Source organism: Apium graveolens, chromosome 8 (genome assembly GCF_009905375.1).
Source record: "Apium graveolens cultivar Ventura chromosome 8, ASM990537v1, whole genome shotgun sequence".
Taxonomy (NCBI): Eukaryota; Viridiplantae; Streptophyta; class Magnoliopsida; order Apiales; family Apiaceae; genus Apium; species Apium graveolens.
In genome coordinates this window covers 242,485,670-242,506,145 of record NC_133654.1, presented here as the reverse complement: position 1 = coordinate 242,506,145, position 20,476 = coordinate 242,485,670, and the positions used below count along the sequence as shown (strand labels likewise).

Here is a 20,476-nt window from a genome sequence, read left to right as displayed (position 1 = left end):
GTTGAACACATTCCAAGGGAAGAAAATGCTAAAGCAGATGCGCTATCAAAGTTTGCTTCATCTGAGATTGAAGAAAGTTCAGGAAGTGTGTACTTCCGTGTTTTGAAGACACGAAGTATAGATGTTAAGATTGTGGCTCCCATAGGCTTGGGGACGTCATGGATTGATCCCATCAAGGCTCACATTCAGACCGGTTGGTTGCCAAGCGATGCAACTGAGGTACGGAAGCTAACTATTCGAGCACTAAGGTACTCCTTGATAGATGGAATTCTGTATAAGAGATCTTTCGTGGTTCCTTACTTGAGGTGTCTCAGGCCCGACGAGGCGCGCTTGGCTCTTGAGGAAGTGCATGAAGGTATTTGTGGGCAACACTTGGGGGGCAGGGCCTTGGCTCATAAGATAACCCGTTTAGGCTTCTATTGGCCAGAAATGATGGCTGATGCCAAAGAATATGTGAAGAAGTGTGATCGCTGTCAGAAGCATGCACCAGTTGTTAGACAACCCCCCGAGATGCTGACCTCTATCAACTCACCTATTCCCTTTGCTATGTGGGGGATGGATATTCTAGGGCCTTTTCCTATGGCCACGGCACAAAGAAAGTTTCTGATTGTAGCCATTGATTATTTCACCAAGTGGATTGAAGCCAAACCCTTGGCCAAAATCACAACTAAGCAGGTTGCACAATTCCTGTGGGAAAACATTATGTGCCGATATGGAATTCCCCGTATCCTCGTCACTGACAATGGAACACAATTCAACAATGAGGAATTTAAGAAGTATTGTGAAGAAAATGAAATTGAGTTATGATTCACCTCTGTGGCTCATCCGCAAGCCAATGGGCAAGCAGAGGTAGCAAATCGGATAATCCTGGATGGACTAAAGAAGAGGATCGAGAAGTCAAGAAATAATTGGGTGGATGAAATACTTCCAATATTATGGGCCTACAGGACTACCTGTAGAGTCACGATAGGAGCAACTCCCTTCATGTTGGCATATGGGGCAGAAGCAGTAGTTCCAGTAGAGATATCACATTCCTCTCCAAGGATTCAAGCTTTCAATGTAGAAGAAAATGAGGAAGGGCAGAGGTTAGCCCTGGATTTAATCGATGAAGTGCGAGATAAAGCACATGCAAAGATAGTAGAATATCAGAAAAAGGCTTCATTCTACTACAACCTAAGGGTTAAAGAGAGGTTTTTCAAACAAGGTGACCTAGTCTTGAGAAAAATAGAGGCTTCTGGTGTCGGACAGAAAGGAAAGCTTGCCCCAAATTGGGAAGGGCCGTATAGAGTCAAGAGCGTTCAGGGTAGAGGAACCTACAAGCTGGAGACTATGGATGGTTTTGAAGTCCCGAGAACCTGGCACGCACAAAACCTGAAGGTTTACTACGTGTAAGATGGTCGAAGTACGATTCTCACTTGTCATTATGACAAGTAGGTTTAAAAGCACCTTGAAGCTTTGTTTGCATAGGATTTTTATTTTTCAGCTATTATAGATCAGGGTCGAACCCATATTATGTAAGGTTTTGGAAAACCAGACTTGAAATTGAAGAGTTCGAAATTATTTCAACCTATGGATGTTTGAGTTGTGATAATACTTGTGTGGCCCATTAAGCCAAGTTTGAATATTAAAGTATCGGAAAAATGAAGGAGAGAATGCAAATAAGGAAAGTAGAATATAAAATAGCCCCGGAGGGTAATAAGTTTTAATACAAACAAAAGTCCAGACATAAGTTAAGGATAAAATTACAGAATAGAAAAACTACTCCTCCATGCAGGAGCCTTCATTCTCTTGCTCCTTATCAGCGCCTTCAGCATCCTTCACAGGAGAAGCGGGAGGAGAAGCAGTGTTAGGATCCAAGATGCGATCATCTGGCTGAGGGGAGTTGAAGAGGGCGTCTATACTGTCCTCCGACTCAGCCTGCTCGGGACTTATAAAGTCCTTAGGGTTGACTAAGCCCGGGTGCTTCTCAGAAACCGCCTTTACGGCCGCATCCCATCCCTGAGTAAACTGTAGGGAATAAAGACCCTCATCATGAATCTCCATGAGATTCTTAAACTTGTCAGAATCCATGTAGTCATCAATGAGCTTATCCTTATCGCTCCTAAGTTTCACCAGCTCGGAATGAGCCTTAGCCAGCTCCTCTTTCTTCGTGTCCAGCTTCTTCTCCAGGACCTTGGCTCTCTCTTCCCATTTCTTCATCTCCTTCTCAAACCCATCTGAGTTACCCTTCCAGGACCTAGCCTGGTGGAGGGCCGCCTGGAAGTAGGTATTACTCTGCAAAGAAATATGTATGAGTTAGCACAAGTTCGTTGAAATACGAGAAAGTTGGGATTCAAAGAAAAAGAGAAAAAAGAAAGTTACCGCAGCTTGGGCTTGAGAACCCAGAAGCTCAATAGTCTCGATATCACTCCCCGTAACAATGTCAGTGAAATCGTGAGGAGTGATGGAATGGTATGACCAATCCTTAGCATGTTTGGTGGATCCAACCACCGTATCGCTCCTCCTGAAGCCCCAGTTAGGCCTGAAGGAATGTGCCTTAAGTGGAGGATCCACATCGTCCCCCAGCTCGACCACCGGGACGTGGGGCTTAAGAAAAGAAGGACCGTCAGGTTTGCTCCTGGGGTCCCTGTTTAGCTTGGCCCTCTTCTGGCGGCCTGACTCCCCTTCCTTGGGCCTGTTGATATTATTGATGGCCTCACAAGCTGAAAAAGAAAGATAGAAAGAATATTAAATTGCAGGAGATAAAATGTTACAATTAAAGGGAAGGAAAAATGGTTATCCAGTTATAAATTTACCCTTATCACTGGCCTGAGAGAGACCAACTTTCTTCAAGGAAAACTCCTCTAAAAGGGTCCAGGTGTCTGTTTTCCCATCATCTGAAATTAAGGCTTGGTAGGCCACCTCCTCCTCATCAGATAATCTGATGCTACCTGGACTCCCATCTGACACTTTGCAAAAGGGCCTACGGAAGAGTGTGGCCCAATCACCCCCAGCCCAGGTCAGCCTCACAAACTCGTCCCTCCATTTAGGGTTGTTCTCAAATATGGAATTACTATCAAAGATATGAGGGATTTTGGGCCGTTGACGAATTAAAACCCAACCTGGTTGACTCATGGCGCTATTATAGAATTGGAAAACTTTCCTAAAGACAGCTACGGAAAGAGGAAAATTGTTTCTAAGACAAAGGACCATAAAACAGATAATGTTCCTCCAAGCGTTAGGAGGGAGTTGACAAGGGTTAATTTGTACATCTGCAAGTAAGCGAGGAATAAATTCATGGAATGGGAACCTGAGACCCGCAGTCAGGGCTCCTCGATAGATAAACAAAGTATCCCCCTCCCAATTACAAGTCCTATCCCCAGGGGCGGCTGGAGTAATCCTAAGGTGGGGTGGAAGTCTGTACAGGGTGTTCATAGACTCTATCCTACCATCTAACTCATGAAAGGTGTTACCATGATTATACGAATCTAAGTCAGATAGAGAGGGATATTCATCACCTCTCGAGTTAATCATATCAAGTAGGGAAGTATATGGAGATTGAATTTGAATGTTTGTACCTCTCTTAGAGACATTCATCTTCTGCAAATGAGCCAAGTCACGATCCGCCATTGATATGCTTCGGTTGAAGGCTTGAAACCCAGAAAAACCTGAGAAAGGTGGAGCTGCGGTGGCTGAGGTCGCCGGAAATCGCCTTCTCAAAGGGAGAACTCTAGAGAGATTTGTGAGAGAAAAATGAGAAATGAGAAGTGAAGTGAGGATTCTCACTTCAAACTACACTTATATAGGCGAAAAGCTCGGAATACGAGGCGTTTCTAGGCCCATTTAGCCAGGCCCAACCTAAAAGCCCATCTACTAGAAATATCAGGAATAATCTAGAAGCTCCTATGGAAAATGAAGGGTCGAAAATCGACCAGAATTTTAAATTAGTTCGATCAGAGTCCTGATCGACACAGAAGAGAGTCCTGATCGATATCTCATTCGAACAGGAGGGAAGAAATCCCCTAAGTTCGATCAGAGTCATGATCGACGCAAAAAAGGATCCTGATCGATATCTCATTCGAACAGGAGGGAAGAAATCCCCTAAGATCGATCAGAGTCCTGATCGACACAGAAGAGAGTCCTGATCGATATTCTATTCGATCAGAATGGTAGAAAGCCACTTAATTCGATCAGAATCATGATCGAAATCGATCAGGAATCCTGGTCGATTAAGCCCATGTATCAGTCGACTAGGGTGTCACTTTGAAGGCCAATTCGATCAGAGTCCTGATCGAAATCGATCAGGAATCCTGTCGACCAGAATGTAAGTTCCTGAGCTAATTCGATCAGGATCCTGATCGAAATCGGTCAGGAATCCTGATCGATTTTGTATACATCCTGATCGATTTTAAACCAGAAAAATAAGGATAAATCCCAGAAATTAAGGAAAAATCCAGATAAATTAAGGATAAATCCCGGAAAATTAGGGAAAAATCCAGAAAATTAAGGATAAATCCCGGAAAATTAAGGAAAAATCCCAGAAAATTGGGGAAAAATCCAGAAAATTAAGGAAAAATCCCAGAAAATTAGGGAAAAATCCAGAAATTAAAGGAAAAATCCCAGAAAATTAGGGAAAAATCCAGAAATTAAGGAAAAATCCCAGAAAATTAGGGGAAAATCCAGAAAATTAGGGAAAATCCTGGAAATTAGGGAAAAATCCCGGAAATAAGGGAAAAATTCCTGGAAATTAAGATAATTCCTGAATAAAAGGAAAATTCATTGTAAATGTGTAGGTCGCTCCACACTTTACGCGAAAACGAAACCCTGTAAGGGAATAAACAGACTTAACTTCTGCGAAACCTAATCAATGTTTCCCAAAAGTTGGGGGGCAAATGATAGGGATAAATAAATTATGATAGTATAATTAAATACTGCAAGGTGTGGGCTGCTAGGCCCAATAAAAAGATATATGATACTCAGACCAGAAAGGTTAAGCCTGATGGACCAGATCAGGCCTGATGGAATAAAGAAGGCCCAAAAGCCCTGATTATTAATTAATTTCGTAATTAATTAATAAGGGAAAAATCAGCTATTGAGAAGAGTCCCGATAAGGATATAAATCCTTATAAATTAGCCTCAAGGCCACCTAAAAGGATAAGGAATCAGTTTCCTACTATCTAGGACTCCAAAGTCCATTCTAATTATGAGACTTGCCCACCAAGTCTCCTATACCAAGTCCAATTCAAGGACTCCCAACATCTATATAAGGGGCCTCACCCCACAAATCAGAACTACGTTTTTTGGCTTGATTCTCTAATTCACAGAGATACGTAGGCATCTCGTAAAGGCAGAGTTAAGCTACGAAACACGAGAGCAGCCAAATCGAGCCTTGAAGCTCACGTTCCTTAATACTAAATACAACAATCATATATATTAGTTTTTAATCCATAACATATATACATACACGTATATACATACAGAAGTGCTGCCCATTTTTTTAAAAATTTTCACTTCATTTTTGTTCCCCTCAAAATCGTTTTGTGTTTGTTTATTTTTGGGTGTGTTATTTAGTTAATTTTGTTTTGTGTCTTGTGCATTTTTCAGATCTTGTGTTGAGAGTTAAGAACTTTAACGAGATACATTACTTTCTAAATTTTTCGGATATAATTGATTTAATTCGAATTATTAAATTAATTTAATTAATTCAAATTTTCTTAATATTACTCTTAAAATTCTGAAAGTGTGTGTCTTATTTTTTTTTTAAATGGCTCTCAATTTCCAAATTGTTTCGCATAATCTTGTTGGTTATTTTAATCCAGATAAATGTGATGTTGAAAAATTTAAGCCATGGATTAGATTTTTAAATGACCATTCGATTGTTAGCTCTGCTATTAAATCAAATGTGATTTTAAATGTTGATCTGCTCAGACTGATTTGCACAACCTCTACTGTGGCCGATGATTTTAAATCTTTTTCATTCACCGTGGAAAACACACAGTATGTGGTTGATGAAACAGTCGTCAATCGAGCGTTAAATTTTCCATTGGACAATTTCTGTAATTTGCCCTCTGAAAATGATATTCAAACTTTTTCCATGCTATTCACTATCAGGGGGTGATTAATTTAACCAAGTTGTCTAAATCCAATTTGGTTTCTGAATGGGACATTTTCTTCGATACACTTTCTAAAGTGTTTGCCAACTGCACTAAATCCAACTTTCACAACATCACTTCCACTCTGCAGTATATTGGTCTTGCGGTTGTTTTCAATTAAAGGATCAATTTTGGCAAACTACTTTTACCCATTCTTCTGAGACGTCTCACTACTGCTTTAAGTGATCATTCTACAAATCCTAGGGTCTCGTGCTACTACGCTCATTTTCTCATGCTCATAGCAGAATATCTTCTCTCACCTGAGCATAAAGCCCTTTTTGCTAACTCTTCAGTAACCGAACCCCCTCCAGTAAGCAAAAAGATTTACACTCGCCAAGACACAACCTTCAAATTCATGCAAGTTCCAGTACTTGTATCTGCTTTCATGGTCACTTATATTCCTTTACCTATCTTCAATCTTCCCGGTCATGAACAGCAAGCTCAACCTCCAGTGGTTCAAACCACCCAGGCTCAAACATCAGATGCTCTTCCTCTGCAGGTAATAATTCCTCAAACTCAAACTATTCCTACTTCTATTGAAAGACCCCCAGTGGTTGATAGGACTGACCATGAAGTTGTAGAACCACAACTTCAATCCCAGGTCATAGAGCCAAACACAGAGTCACAACCTATCTCAACCTCTCCCCCACTGTCTAAAATGTTGCCTCAGAAGTTTAGTAGGAAGTAGTATGTTAGTGGATGTGAATGAACCCTCAGCTCTGCCTCCACCCAAGAAAAGAAGAACATTTACTGAGGCATCTGAAAGCCCATCCTTGTCCTCCCAACAGGACATAGACTTTGATATGGCCAGTGAACAGTTACTAGAGACATTCTATCAACAGGATGAATCTATTGAAATTCGTCATAGGGCCATGACATCATGTACAGAGTCAAGCACACTTCCATTACTCACAATGGAAGTATACAGACCAATAGATGATACTCAGGACACGGAGCGAGGAGTGCACATTGAGTCGGTTACAGTGTCTGCCATAGTTACGGCAGAAGAGCAGTCACATGCTTCTGAGGGAAAATCTGACTTTCAGCCACCTTTAATAGAGTCATTTTCTCCCCTCCCAGATCCAACACCTCTGGCTCCCTCACGGGATTCTCCACTCGCAGATTTATCTGGAGAAAGTGGAGGGCAACTCGGTCCATCTATCCCTGAAGCAATTCAGACATCTATTTCACATGAAAAGATAGGTTTGACTGAGGATCGGGACTCGCAAATTACCATTGCACCACCACTGACCTCTCTTGAAGAGGCTAGGGTGATTTTAAATGCAGGTACAGAAGATCAGCATCAGGAAGACTCCTCACGAGCAATTATATTGAGAGATACACAAGCACGTGAGTTGAGTGAATCAAACATGAGAGATATTCAGGTGAGCGCACACAGACACAAACACTGAAAATCTGTTAGCTCAAATTGCTGATCTCAAGGAACAACTTGCAAAAAGTCAGGCTGAAGCTAAATCATTCAAAGCACAAGTGGTTGAACGGTCTTCTTCTTCCACCTCTGTCAATAATCAGCTGGCTCTCATCAGGACTGAAATATCAGATTTGAAGACATCTGTTGTACCAAAGCTTAACTCAATCCAGGCATCTCCAACGTTATCAGCTGAAGACATTTCAAACTTCTGCTCTCTCCATACAAGAATGACTTCTCTTGAAGACTTGGTTGAAATGAATCATTCACTGGATTCCTCCAGATTTCTGAAGATAGAGACGGGTATGGAACATCTGAATGAAGGGATGAAGCACTTGTACTTCATGATCAAAAATTCTCACTGCCCTAATGAAGAACAAAGGACTTTCTTTGAAGAGCCATCGGGTGGAGGCTCAGGCTCTGGAGGTGATGGAGGTCATGGAGGATCTAAGGGAAAGTCTGTAGAGGATTCCTCAACTAAGGGGGAGAAGAAAGGGAGAAGTGAAAAGGGAAAAGAAAAAGATTCTTCTGCTGGAGGCACAGGCAAGGCTGATGATGTCTACTATAGTGGAGAACAGGATGACTTTGATATTTTTGACATTCCCACTGAACCAGTCTTGGAAGATAAAGATGGTGTCTTTGAAGCTGAGGAAAGTGATTTTGGAGAATGGGAAGAGGAAGCTCCAGTGGATCCTGTGTTTGAGAAAGAGTTTCAGCAGCAGCAATCAGAGTTGAAAAGAAAAGAAGCTGAACTCAAAAAGGTATCCCAGATCATTGACATGAGGAAAGACATCCAAAGAACAGAAACTCTTCAAAAGCAACGTCTTCATGACATTAAAGCTAAATAAAGAAGAAGAGATGTCAGACTGAAGATTGGTGAGAAATGGGATAAAGCTAGGAGAGTACTTGATATGCCTCAACTGAGCACAAACAATGATAGGTAGTTTCTACATCTTCTGGACAAGCTGGAGATCTCTAATCCAAACAATGACGTGTACATGAATGCTATAAAGACTAAAGTCTCAAGGATCACAGCTGACTTTGACAGGTCTCTAAATGACATGAGCATATTTATATATTGTCAGAGCGAAGGATCTTTCAAGGTATCACTTCATCTGTTTGAGAATCGTTCTTTATCAGAGATTTGGGTTCTTCTCAACAAAGTCAAAAGAAGCTCAAGATTTAATGAAGTTCTTCGAGAAAGGCTCAAAGAGTTTGCCAACAGGGCTAGTCCTCAAGTGGTCAACAATCCTCATCAGGTAAGATTCTTTAAGTCTGACTGTCTTCAAATCTGCCAGCTCGATTCACAATCTCTTAAAGACTACCCAGCTAAGTATCTTGTCTGGATGGAACATCACTTAAGAACTGTTGGATATTCATCCATGTTGAAAACTCAAGCAGCTGATCTGATTCAAGCTTATTGTGAAAAGAATATTAAAAGGTACGATCAGTTCAAGAATAAGCTAAAGTCAGTTGGAGTTCAACCAGTCAGACCAGCCAACTTCACTTCTGAAAAGGATCGTGTCTTTGACAAGGAGTTGCTTGAAGATTTGGAAGAAGGTGAATTCGGAAGAGAAAAAAACTGAATTCAATAAGCTCAAAACTTAATGTAATATGATTAGAGCTTTATGAATCAAGATAGACTAATGTAGTTATATGTTCAGTCTAGAGGAACATCTATCTTGTATTCACTTGTAAATTTCTTTTGGAATCTGGAAAATGTTAAATATAATCCAGAACTTTTCTGCTATTTACTTTGCATTACTGTTTATATCTTTTTCTTATTTGTTAGTTGAGTTATCCTCTAGGTATTTATTGTTACTGTCTAACAAACAAACAGGGGGAGATTGAAAAGCATATGTCGTAGCCTATTTGTTTATTCGAGGATTTAACTTAACTCAAATAAGGATGTAACAAGTAAATAGTGGTTCTATCGTCAGAGAGATCTCTCATAGTAACATATGTCAAAGGATTAAGTTACATTGTTCTTCTACAGACTTGATGACTTAATTCACTGGAAGAAGCTCAAGAAATTAATCATGCCTCAGTGATATAAATCAAGATTGTGGATTTAATTAAGTGACAGAGATCTCGTCAGGGTATCAATTAATTACAAGGATTTAGTCTGAAGAAAATCAAGAGTATCAAAGTCAAGGCATGAAGAAACGTCACGGAAGTTAGTCACTCATAAACCAGACAGTACATCGAGTGTCAACATTGAAGTGTGGAATTGATTCATAATTATCAGAAGATTTTCATAAGAATGGTTGATGTTCAAGAGTAGTATTAATTCTCTATTAATTAATTAAGTCGTATAATTTAATTAAGAAAATAAATTATATCTGCAAAGATTAATTTATTGATTAATTGAATTAATTGATGAATTAATTCTGAATTAATATTATGTATTTTCATAATTGATTTTGAATTAATATTCTATATTAATTCAGCAAGACTATCTTTTGTATTAGCAAGACAATCGGTATGACAATCAATAGTCATACCGAAAGTCATGCCAGTTCAAATGAATTGTCTTGCCAGTTCAAATGGATTGTCTTGCCGAAAGTCTTTCTAGTTCAAATGAATTGTCTTGCCGAAAGTCTTTCTGGATCAAGTGGATTGTTTTGTTTACTTAACAACAGCAGCTGATTTTTCAACAGAGGGTGCATTGAATATCATATACAGAAGAACACAGAACAAAAGAAAACCTGCAGAGAACTTATTGCAAATTCTCAGATCATTTATTTCTAGTAATTATTGTTAAATCTAATCCACTAGAAATCATTTTCTTGTTCTTGTGTAACTATCTAGCGGATCAAAATCCCTAGAACTTAATCTCAAATTGCAGTTAGCATTTGATCCTTTTATTACAAAAATTGAAAAAGTTCATGTCGAATTTATTCTAGATTTGGAATAATTTATTTGAGATTAATCCCTTGTAAATGATACCGTTGTTGTAACACCTTTCAAGTTTAATAATAGTTTTATTTAACTTGAATTTTGTTTCACCTTTTTTATTCCGCATTTTATTCGATTAAACGGTATTGTTTGTATTCAACCTCCCTTCTACAAACATATTGAGACCTAACAAGGTTTTAAACAAATTCATGGTATAGACTATGATGAGACCTTTTCACCAGTTGTTATGGTCAAGTCCATCAGGATTTTTCTAGCAATAGCTGCTTACTACGACTATGAGATTTGGCAAATGGATGTCAAAACCGCTTTCTTAAATGGGAGTCTTGAAGATGATGTATACATGATACAACCTTAGGTTTTTGTTGATCCTAAGTTTGTTAAGATGATCTGTAAGTTGCTTCAATCTATTTATGGATTAAAGCAAGCCTCAAGGAGATGGAATCGTTGTTTTGATGAAACAGTCAAAGAATTTAGCTTTATTCAAAATGAAGATGAACCATGTGTTTACAAGAAGGTTAGTGGGAGCCATGTGGTATTCCTAGTACTATATGTAGATGACATATTACTAATAGGGAATGACATACCTTCTTTACAGGCTGTTAAGACTTGGTTGGGAAATAGTTTCTCGATGAAGGACTTAGGCGATGCTACCTATATATTAGGGATCAAGATCTATAGAGATAGATCAAGGAAATTAATCGGCCTAAGTCAGAGTACATAAATTAACAAAGTATTGCATTGTTTTGGGATGCAAAAGGCAAAAAGAGGATATGTCCCAATGTCTCATGGGATATTGGTCTCAAAAGACAACTGCCCTAAATCATTAGATGATAAGGGTCGTATGAGCAAAGTTCCATACGCTTCGGCAATTGGATCTATAATGTATGTGATGATATGTACTCGTCCTGATATTTCGTATGGTTTGATCATGACGAGTAGATACCAGTCTAATCCAGGTGAGGGTCACTGGACAACAGTCAAGAATATTCTTAAGCACTTAAAGAGGACTAAAGATTCATTCTTGGTGTATGGAGGAGATGAAATATTGATTGTAAAGGGTTACACTGACGCCAGCTTCCAGACAGACAGAGACGATTCAGTATCTCAGTCAGATTTTGTGTTTTTCCTTAATGGAGGTGTTGTAGGCTGGAAGAGTTCAAAGTAAGAGACGAGAGCTGATTCTACAATGGAAGCTGAGTATATTGCTGTCAGTGAAGCAGCCAAGGAGGCTGTTTGGATACGAAAATTTATAACGGGACTTGGTATGGTTCCATCGATCACAGATCCAGTTGATCTTAATTGTGAAAATAATGGAGCCATCGCGCAGGTTAAAGAACCAAGGTCCCATTCCCGGACAAAACATATACTTAGGAGATATCACCTTCTTCGAGAGATTAATGAAAGAGGAGATATACATATATGTAAAGTGCATACTAATGATAATGTTGCAGACCCACTGACTAAGGCTTTGTTGCAGCAAAAGCAGAAGGTCATACTAGTTCCATGGGTATTAGATACATAGGTGATTGGCTCTAGTGCAAGTGGGAGATTATTAGTGTTTCTGCCCTAGAGACGACACTATTATTTTTATATTATAAAAGATTTTGATTATTAATTATGATTCTATGGATTATTCTTTTGTAATTTATTATATCTTTATTTTCTATGATAAAATGTTAGATTAATAAATGGCCTTGGAATATGATATATAAATCTATATCTCTAAGTACGTGACTTAAAAATGAGATTATGAGAATAGTATTGATATTTCTAAAGGTCCCTAGTCAAGTATTATTGTTGAGGGGCGATAATAAATACGTTGAGACTAGTGTGTTTGTTGACTGATGATCACGTCTCATTGATCATAGGTATGGTGATACTAAAAGTCAAAACAGAGATACATGTATTAAATATATGGTGCCGAACTGACCCGTTGTGAGATACTACATGTTTAAAGTGTCATAAGTTAATCTCACAGTGATAATGATGTATTGGTCCTTTGAACTGAAATCATTATATTTTATACGAGAATTAATATATTTTGATACTATTGAAAGTTATCCTTGACCGGGTAACCATAAAGGTAGACATTAGGTATATTATGAATCGTATGAGAAATATGAATGATCTAGATGGGATTTAGCCATCATTTATTAAAGGAGTGATATTATTGGCCTCTTGATTGAGTAAGACTATAAAATGCATGACCGTGCTCAAATAGTGATTTGTTTAATAATTTACTCATTGATCAAGGAAAGAAGGATTAAACGTTAACAGAGGATGACACAATGCATGCCTCGAGTTTGATCTATAATATAAGGCTAAAGGGATTATATTACATTCTACATTATTCATGAAAGGTTTAATTGAATCACCAATTATTATTATTACTTGGGGAGCAATGATGTATTACTAGATGTCACTCATTGTTTATAATTTTATTATTGGAAAATAAAATTATTGCCAACGTAATAATAACCTAAAGGGTCACACACAAAGAATGTTTAAAACGGAGTGTTATTTAAATTATGAATTTAAATATTTTATTATTATTTATTCTAATTTAATTATTAAATTAATTAAGTGAGACTTGATTAATTGTAAATATGTTAAAATTCCAATTAATAATAAAATAAACCCAAAATCTGAATGGGTCTTTTGGAAGCCCATTAGGTTTAGGGTTAGGCCTAATCCTCTCTCCCTTATATATACATTAAGATATATATTTTAGGGTCAGAAGTTTCATAACGTTTTTGAGAAAACCCTAGCAGCTCTACATCTTAGAGAGGCTAGAGAGAGAGAGAGACAACTAAATCGGCTAGTACCAACTCCGGTGATCATTGGACGATCGGACGTTCGTGTGGATACCTTTGGAGAGCAGATCTTCGAAATGAGAGATGCGGTGTTTGTTCATCAAGATCAGAACGCCCATTACAGTCAGAAGGAAAGCTTTATTAAGGTAAACATCTATTCTCCATAATTATCCATTCATTATCCTGCGGTAGGGATTGCTTTTTGTTTTTCCGTTGTGTTTTGATGCACGAATCCCTAACAGAATCGTCGAGTCTAATTATTTGTCTTCTTCGAGCTTGCACAATCATTCGGACTTCGGTCTTCATTTTTCTTCAGTTCCTCCTCCGCCTCTTATTTTGACTTCTTTAGGTTTATGTTTTTTTAGATTTAATTATTATTATTTTTATAAATTATTACTACGCTAGCAATTTTTTATTAATATTTTTGGTACCCTGCTTGTTTAGTGATCCTGGGAAAAAAAATTAGAAAGCCCGCTTTTATATTGGGAGCCTGCCAAAGAATTGTCCAAAAAAGTTAAATCAACAGCAATGTTTCATATATTCGTTGCGATACAGAATAAATTTTGTGTATTGCAACACTTTGTGAACGCAATTGTAACAATTTCCAAAAACATTATAATATCTCTAGATTTTCCGAAACTTGTGAAGTAATGGCAACAATTTTTAAAAAAAATTATCAAGTTTGGTTGTTATAGTCTATCAATGGTGTAGTGATTTTATAGTGGTGGTTTGTGTAAAATATTGGTGATTCATTGGTGTTGACCGAATGTGGTGATTTTTAGTGCCATTTATTATTTATTGAAGTTTCGTTCAATTCTTGGTGGTTTAATATTATATCGTAATTACAAGATGATTTTGCAGTGATTTTTTTTTTAATTTTAGTGATTCTGTTAGTGGTTGTATTAGTAGCTGATTCTATTAGTGGTTGTGGTAGCTGGATTGGATCTAGTCAAATCAGGTGATTCCGGTGGTGGTTGTGGTAGGAGCCTTATGTGGTGATTTTATTTCTCCCATGATGATTTTCATTTTTTGGTGGTGATTTTTCATTTCTGTGGTGATTTTTCGGCGATGACATGGCAGTGGTCCCACGACAGATGTGGTGATGATGTGGCAGTGGGCTCCACTATTGATATGGCAGTGGGGTTTAGTGCTAATATAGGGGGCTAAAATGTAAATTGGTGAAGTTATTATGTGGACTAGAGGGTATAATGTAAGTTTTTAAAAAAATGAAGCATATTGTAAATTTTAAAAAGTTATTTTCTAGTTTTCATTTTAAGGGCCATTTTTATTTGAACAATTGCCTATATATATATTAAAATTGAAAAAAATATGTAACTGTGCGATGGTTCACGTCCCATTTCCATCATCCTTCTATGCTTAGAAGGAGGAACTAGGAGTATCTTCAATGGTTGGCACCCCTCAAAGGTTGACAACTTTGCCATATAATCAAAAATATTATATTAAAATTCTCTCTTTTCGATATAATTTTCAGCACCTTTTTTCAAAAAAACACTCTAATGGTTGGCATCCCAAGATGTCAATTTCACTAATTCAATAAAAAAATGTATAATAGAAATATATTAGATAAATTATATTTTATTCATCAGTGGGACCATACTTGAATCACAAATGAAGTTGGCACCGAACTTCATGCAATGACAACTTTTGGCATGACACCCATATCAACTAATTTGGCACCCCAATGGCATCTTTCAACTCCAATGAAGTGCTAACAAGGGTGTCAAATCACGTCATGTCACATGGGCGTTGGCACCCCTCTTGCACCGTCCATTGGAGTTACTCTAAGAGTATCTCCAATGGGGGTGCTAAATCAACGGTGTCAATATTGTTAACTCGCCAATAATATTAATATATTATTGTCTCTTTTTCCGATTGTACTTTTGACACCCTTCTTAGCACAACTTACTTCAACAATTTTCACTCAAAGTTACCAAATTATTCATATAGAAGTATAATTAAAAATAGATATGAAAGGTAAATGACTTTATTATGTCGTATCACATATATTCATTTAGGGAGGGTGCCAAAGAATACCAAAAATGGGCTAATTTGGTTGGCACCCCTGAGTATTCAACGGGTAGTCAATAAGAGTGTTATACACATCATGTCAAATGATATTTTGACACTTTTTTGACACCCTCATTGAAGATGCTCCAAGGGGACCGGAGACTGAAGTGAGCCCGTTCCCATCAACTTTTAAAATTCATCAGAATTTTAGTGTAAAATTTTATAAAAAAAATAATTCGATTCGGTCTTTTGAACATGGGGACGGGTCTACAACAACTGTTTGTTGTAGACTTGAATTTAACAAACACTTTTGCAGCCGTTGATCTGGGATTGGAGGGCTGGATCATTGGGGGGACCGCGGAAATTTTCAGCGGTCGGTCAGGACGGACCGCGGAAAATTTCTGCGGTTGGTACTGCTCCCTTATCCCCAACTGCTCCCTTATCCCCAACATTCCAGCAGATCCTCATTTCACCACACAAAAACATCAAAATTTTTTTAAAAAAATCTACTCTCCAAGTTTATATTTTAGGCGATTTTGGGACATTTTTATCAAGAAATTCAAGTTGTTTTGTCAATTCAAGGTATATTTCTTGTCTTAAATTTCACATTTTCATGGCGGATATGCTGATCTCACATCGAGAGCAGCTCCTTCTTGTTCAGGGTCATCAGATGAGATGAGAGATCTTCCTCCGATTCCGAAAAATAGGTCAAGCGGGAGGCTGCCCTCGACTCACCTCTCCCTCTATAAAAACTCCCTCTCCAGAGGAGAGCAAATTATTTGCTCGTATGTTTCGTCATAAACGTCAAAATGAAAAAAAAGAGGCTATTGATTGTAGTTTACATCTTGATAGTTTAAAAAATAGTAGTAAAGAACCTAAAACCCCTGTATATGTTGAAGATGATGATTTTGTAGATAGAAATGAGGAATTTATTAATTTAGATGACGATTTGGTTGATGTTGAAGATGAAAGTGATGGAAATGAGGTTGAAAATGAGGTTGAAAATGATAGTGATAATGTTGAGGGTGAGGATGAAGATGATAATGTAGAGGATGCAAATTTGTATGAAAATGTTGATGGGGGGGGAGTTCCATATTTGAATCAAAATTTTCAAAGTGTGGATGAGGCCGGTCATTTTTTTAGGGCTTATGCTTTACGAAATGGATTTGCTATTAAAATTCAAGCTAGCCATCGTAATAAAGACAACGAGATATATGGTCGTTTATATGTTTGTAGGCTTTATGGAAAAAGTGTCGTCGCCGAGAGTAGTCAAAATAAACGGCGTAGAGAGGTTCTTCCTAAAAGCGAGTGCAAGGTGAGGATGTATGTCAATTATCAAAAGAAAAAATATCACTGGGAGGTAACTAGCCTTGAATTGGTACACAACCACGGTCTTGTTTCCCCTATAAGATGAATTTGGTACAACGAGAAAGACATGTCAACACCGCGACCCGTAGTTTGATTAAAACGCTTTATGGTTCGGGGGTTCGTAATTGTCAAGTGATGAATGTGATTGGTAACATTCATGGAGGTAATGACAAAGTTGGTTTCAATGTTCAACATGTTAGGAATGTGTTAAGAGACGAGAGGAAGAAAAGGTTTGAGATTAGTGACGCCCAAGCGGGGTTGGACTTGTTGCATATGTTGAATGAAGAAAGTGGTTCTAAATATTTTATTAGGACCGAAGTCGATGAAGAGAATCGCTTGAAGTGTCTAGTATGGATTGATCCGAGATGTATAATGGCTTACCAAAATTTTGGCGATGTTATGGCTTTTGATACCACTTATCGGACAAATAGGTATGCAATGCCATTTGTCCCATTTACCGGAGTCAATCATCATTATCAATCGGGAATTTTCGGGTTTGCATTGATGCGGGATGAACACGCGTTGACTTTTGAGTGGATTCTTCGTACTTGGCTTGAAGGTGTGGGGAATAATCCTCCATTGACTATAATCACGAATCAAGATCAAGCCATGGCAAGCGCTATTACGGTTGTACTCCCGAATACTACCCATTTATTGTGTTCTTGGCACATTAGTCAAAAATTCCCGGAAAAATTAGCTCATTATTATTCGGCTTTTCCGGAATTCAAGACGGACTTCAACAATTGCATTTATAAATCTCTCACCGAATGTGTTTTTGAAGCTAGATGGGCGTCGTTTGTGGAAAAATATCACTTGCAAGATCATAAATGGTTAAAGGGGTTATATGAGTTGAAGCACAAGTGGATTCCTGCATATACTAGAAACAAATTTTCGGCGTTTCAAAATAGTACATCGAGGAGTGAGGGGATGAATTCTTTCTTTGATAAGTATGTGAGTTCGGCAACGGGTTTGAAGGAATTCATTGAAAATGCCCAAAAAGCATTGGCAAGGCAATTCATGAGGGAGAAGGAAGAAGATTATGTCACCATTAATCTAAAACGTCCCATGAAATTGCATACCACATTAGAGTATCATGCTTCTTGTATCTACACTAAGGAAATGTTTAGAAGATTTCAAGATAAAATGGTTGAGTCTTCAAAATACTTTGTTGAAAAAGACCGATGAGCTAGTGAAGAAGGGGAGAGAATGGGGGATGTTTATACGTACTATAGTTGTTATAGGCCCATATCCGAGCCTACGAGAAGAAATGTTTATTTTGTGGCATTCGAGAAAGCAAGCTCTTTGGGAATGTGTACGTGTAGAATGCTTGAACATTCGGGGCTACCTTGTAGACACCTATTGGCGGTCTTCACTAAGAAACGGGTTTCGGAAATTCCCCCGTATTACATAAACCGGAGGTGGACAATGCATGCCAATAGAGTTGATGGTGTGTTGCCTTACAATTTGGATGTTGGACAAAGTCATGAGATGACCTCAACCGATCGATTTAATAGCATGACAATGTTAACCATGAGTTTTTGTCAAAGTAGCATTGCATCCAAGGAACAGTATGATTATGCTGTTGGAGTGATGAATCGAGAAATACCAATTCTCGAAAAAATGAGCGTTGATGGAATTAAATCTTACGAAAGCAATTCGCAAGCTCCAAATGCAAGTGCTCATGAAGAAACAATTCTTGACCCTATTATGTCCCAAACTAAAGGGAGGAAGAAGGACGTTCGTTTCAAAAGTCCAATAGAATCGATTGGTAAAAAGGAGAAGCCGCCAAGAAGGTGCACTTATTGTCAAATGGAAGGCCATGATAAAAGGAAGTGTGCTAGTAGACTAGAAGATCTTAAAAATGTTCAAGAATCACAATATAATTAGTGGTGTACCATTTTGTAATCGAATATTGTAATCTTTAAATGGATTTGAATTTTAAGTGTTTAACATTGCTTTCTTTTTTGTTATGTTTTATTGTCATATAATTGCCAATTATTGTCATATAATTGTGTTTTATTGTGATAGGTAACATGACTAGCGAGTATAGTGGTGAGAACAACTCCGATCATAGTTGTGATTCGGTTTCCCACGTTAGCAACACATTCTCGGACTCTCTACCAAGCGACTCGTGGTATGAGGACAATGACGAGGAAGATGTGGTCTCACCAACCTTTAGTGAGATGGAAGATGCATGTGCCGAGTTAATGCCCCTTGTGGACAATGACGAGCCGCCCCATGTGGAGGAAGAGGAAACGGACTTGTACCCACCCGATGAGGAGGCTTATAGGGCCAAAAATTGGATCGAGGCATGCAATTGGATGGAGGGTACTGAACCGTGAAGATTGGTGAACTCTCATCCGGATCCGTACTTCCTTCCGATCTTGAATTTGGGCAACAACACGCCCGATGGAAAATGGAAAAAATCCGGATGGAATGGCGGTAAGCTTGTTAAATGTGATCGGATTGCCGATATTGTAAACTTGAGGCCTCGTGAGGGTTGTAATATGGACCAAATACGCATCGAATATGTGAAGGGTTGGGTTTCACACCTAACGGGAGGGACGGAGAGGGAACGCGGGACATATTTTGCAAGATTTTGTCTCTACGATGGCTCGAATACGATTCCGGTTACCATTTGGAACGACTCCAACCCTTACCCTTGGAAACTTACGGAAGGCCATATCCGTGATGGTTGTGTACTTGTTCTCTACCATATTGCATGCTTCGTGGATACTACGCAAGGAGTTGCTCAACACCGGTTATCCGGTGGTCTTTCTAATATACTAGGTATTTTTGGTTAGGACCAATATATTTCATAAAATTTAGTGGATTGTATTAATCGTCTAATTTTCATTCGAATCTATGTATTTTCATTGAATTTTATATGAATTTATATGAATCTTCTATGAATTAAAGTATGAAATTTGAGATTGAAAGTGTACCTAAAAATTTGAGATTAAAAAGTAAAATTTACAAGTCGAACTATACATTACAAATTGTTATGAAATGTATAGAAAAGTTTTTTTTCAATATTTGGACAAGTGTTGACTTTTGTTGACTTTTTAAAGGAATTTTCAATTTATCGTAAAAAATGAAAAAAAATAATTTTTTTTTGAAAATCACTCATTACCATATTTTAAGACTTTTGAGAGTAGTTTGGATTAGTGGAAGTTAGTTTAGGACTAACTTCCAAAAATTAAGCAATTTCAACAGAAGATTAATTTGCACATACTCTGTTTCCCCTGTCTTTTGCTCTGTTTTCAGGGGCAAAAAACAAAACTGATGGACCGCGGAAATTTTCCGCGGTTGGGCTGTAGACGGACCGCGGAAATTTTCCGCGGTTGGGACCATTAAATTGTTTTTTTTGCAGATTGAAAACAGAGCAGCCAGGAAATTCACAACCAAATTCACAACCAAATTCACAACCAAATCCACAACCAAATTCCACCAAAATCCCAACACCTACAACACCAAAATCCACCAAATTCCACCAAAATCTACCAAATTCCACCAAAATCTACCAAATTCCACCAAAATCCACAACAACCCAAAATGCTCAAAAATAACAAAAATCCAACAAAATTAAACAACGTCAAACCAAATAAACCAAATAAACCAAATAAAACCCGACAACATAAAATGAAATCCAACTACATAATTCAACAACCTAAAATCAAATGAAATCCAACTACATAATCCGACAACCTAAAATGAAATGCAATCCAACTACATAATCCGACAAACTAAAACACTATGAAATTCAACTACGAAGCCTCGTGACGCCT

The 20,476-nt window shown here is 38.0% G+C and overlaps 2 protein-coding genes across 2 annotated transcripts; both read left to right on the top strand.

The window, feature by feature from the left end:
• Window positions 1–16,730: 16,730 nt before the first annotated feature.
• Window positions 16,731–17,873, top strand: LOC141680515 (protein FAR1-RELATED SEQUENCE 5-like). Its single transcript, XM_074486720.1, has one exon. It carries the CDS (start codon window positions 16,731–16,733, stop codon window positions 17,871–17,873), a length of 1,143 nt encoding a protein of 380 aa, XP_074342821.1.
• A 21-nt stretch (window positions 17,874–17,894) lies between these two features.
• LOC141680514 (protein FAR1-RELATED SEQUENCE 3-like) lies at window positions 17,895–18,575 on the top strand. The gene has a single exon (XM_074486719.1). The coding sequence runs from the start codon at window positions 17,895–17,897 to the stop codon at window positions 18,573–18,575; it is 681 nt and encodes a 226-aa protein (XP_074342820.1).
• The last annotated feature ends 1,901 nt before the right edge of the window (window positions 18,576–20,476 follow it).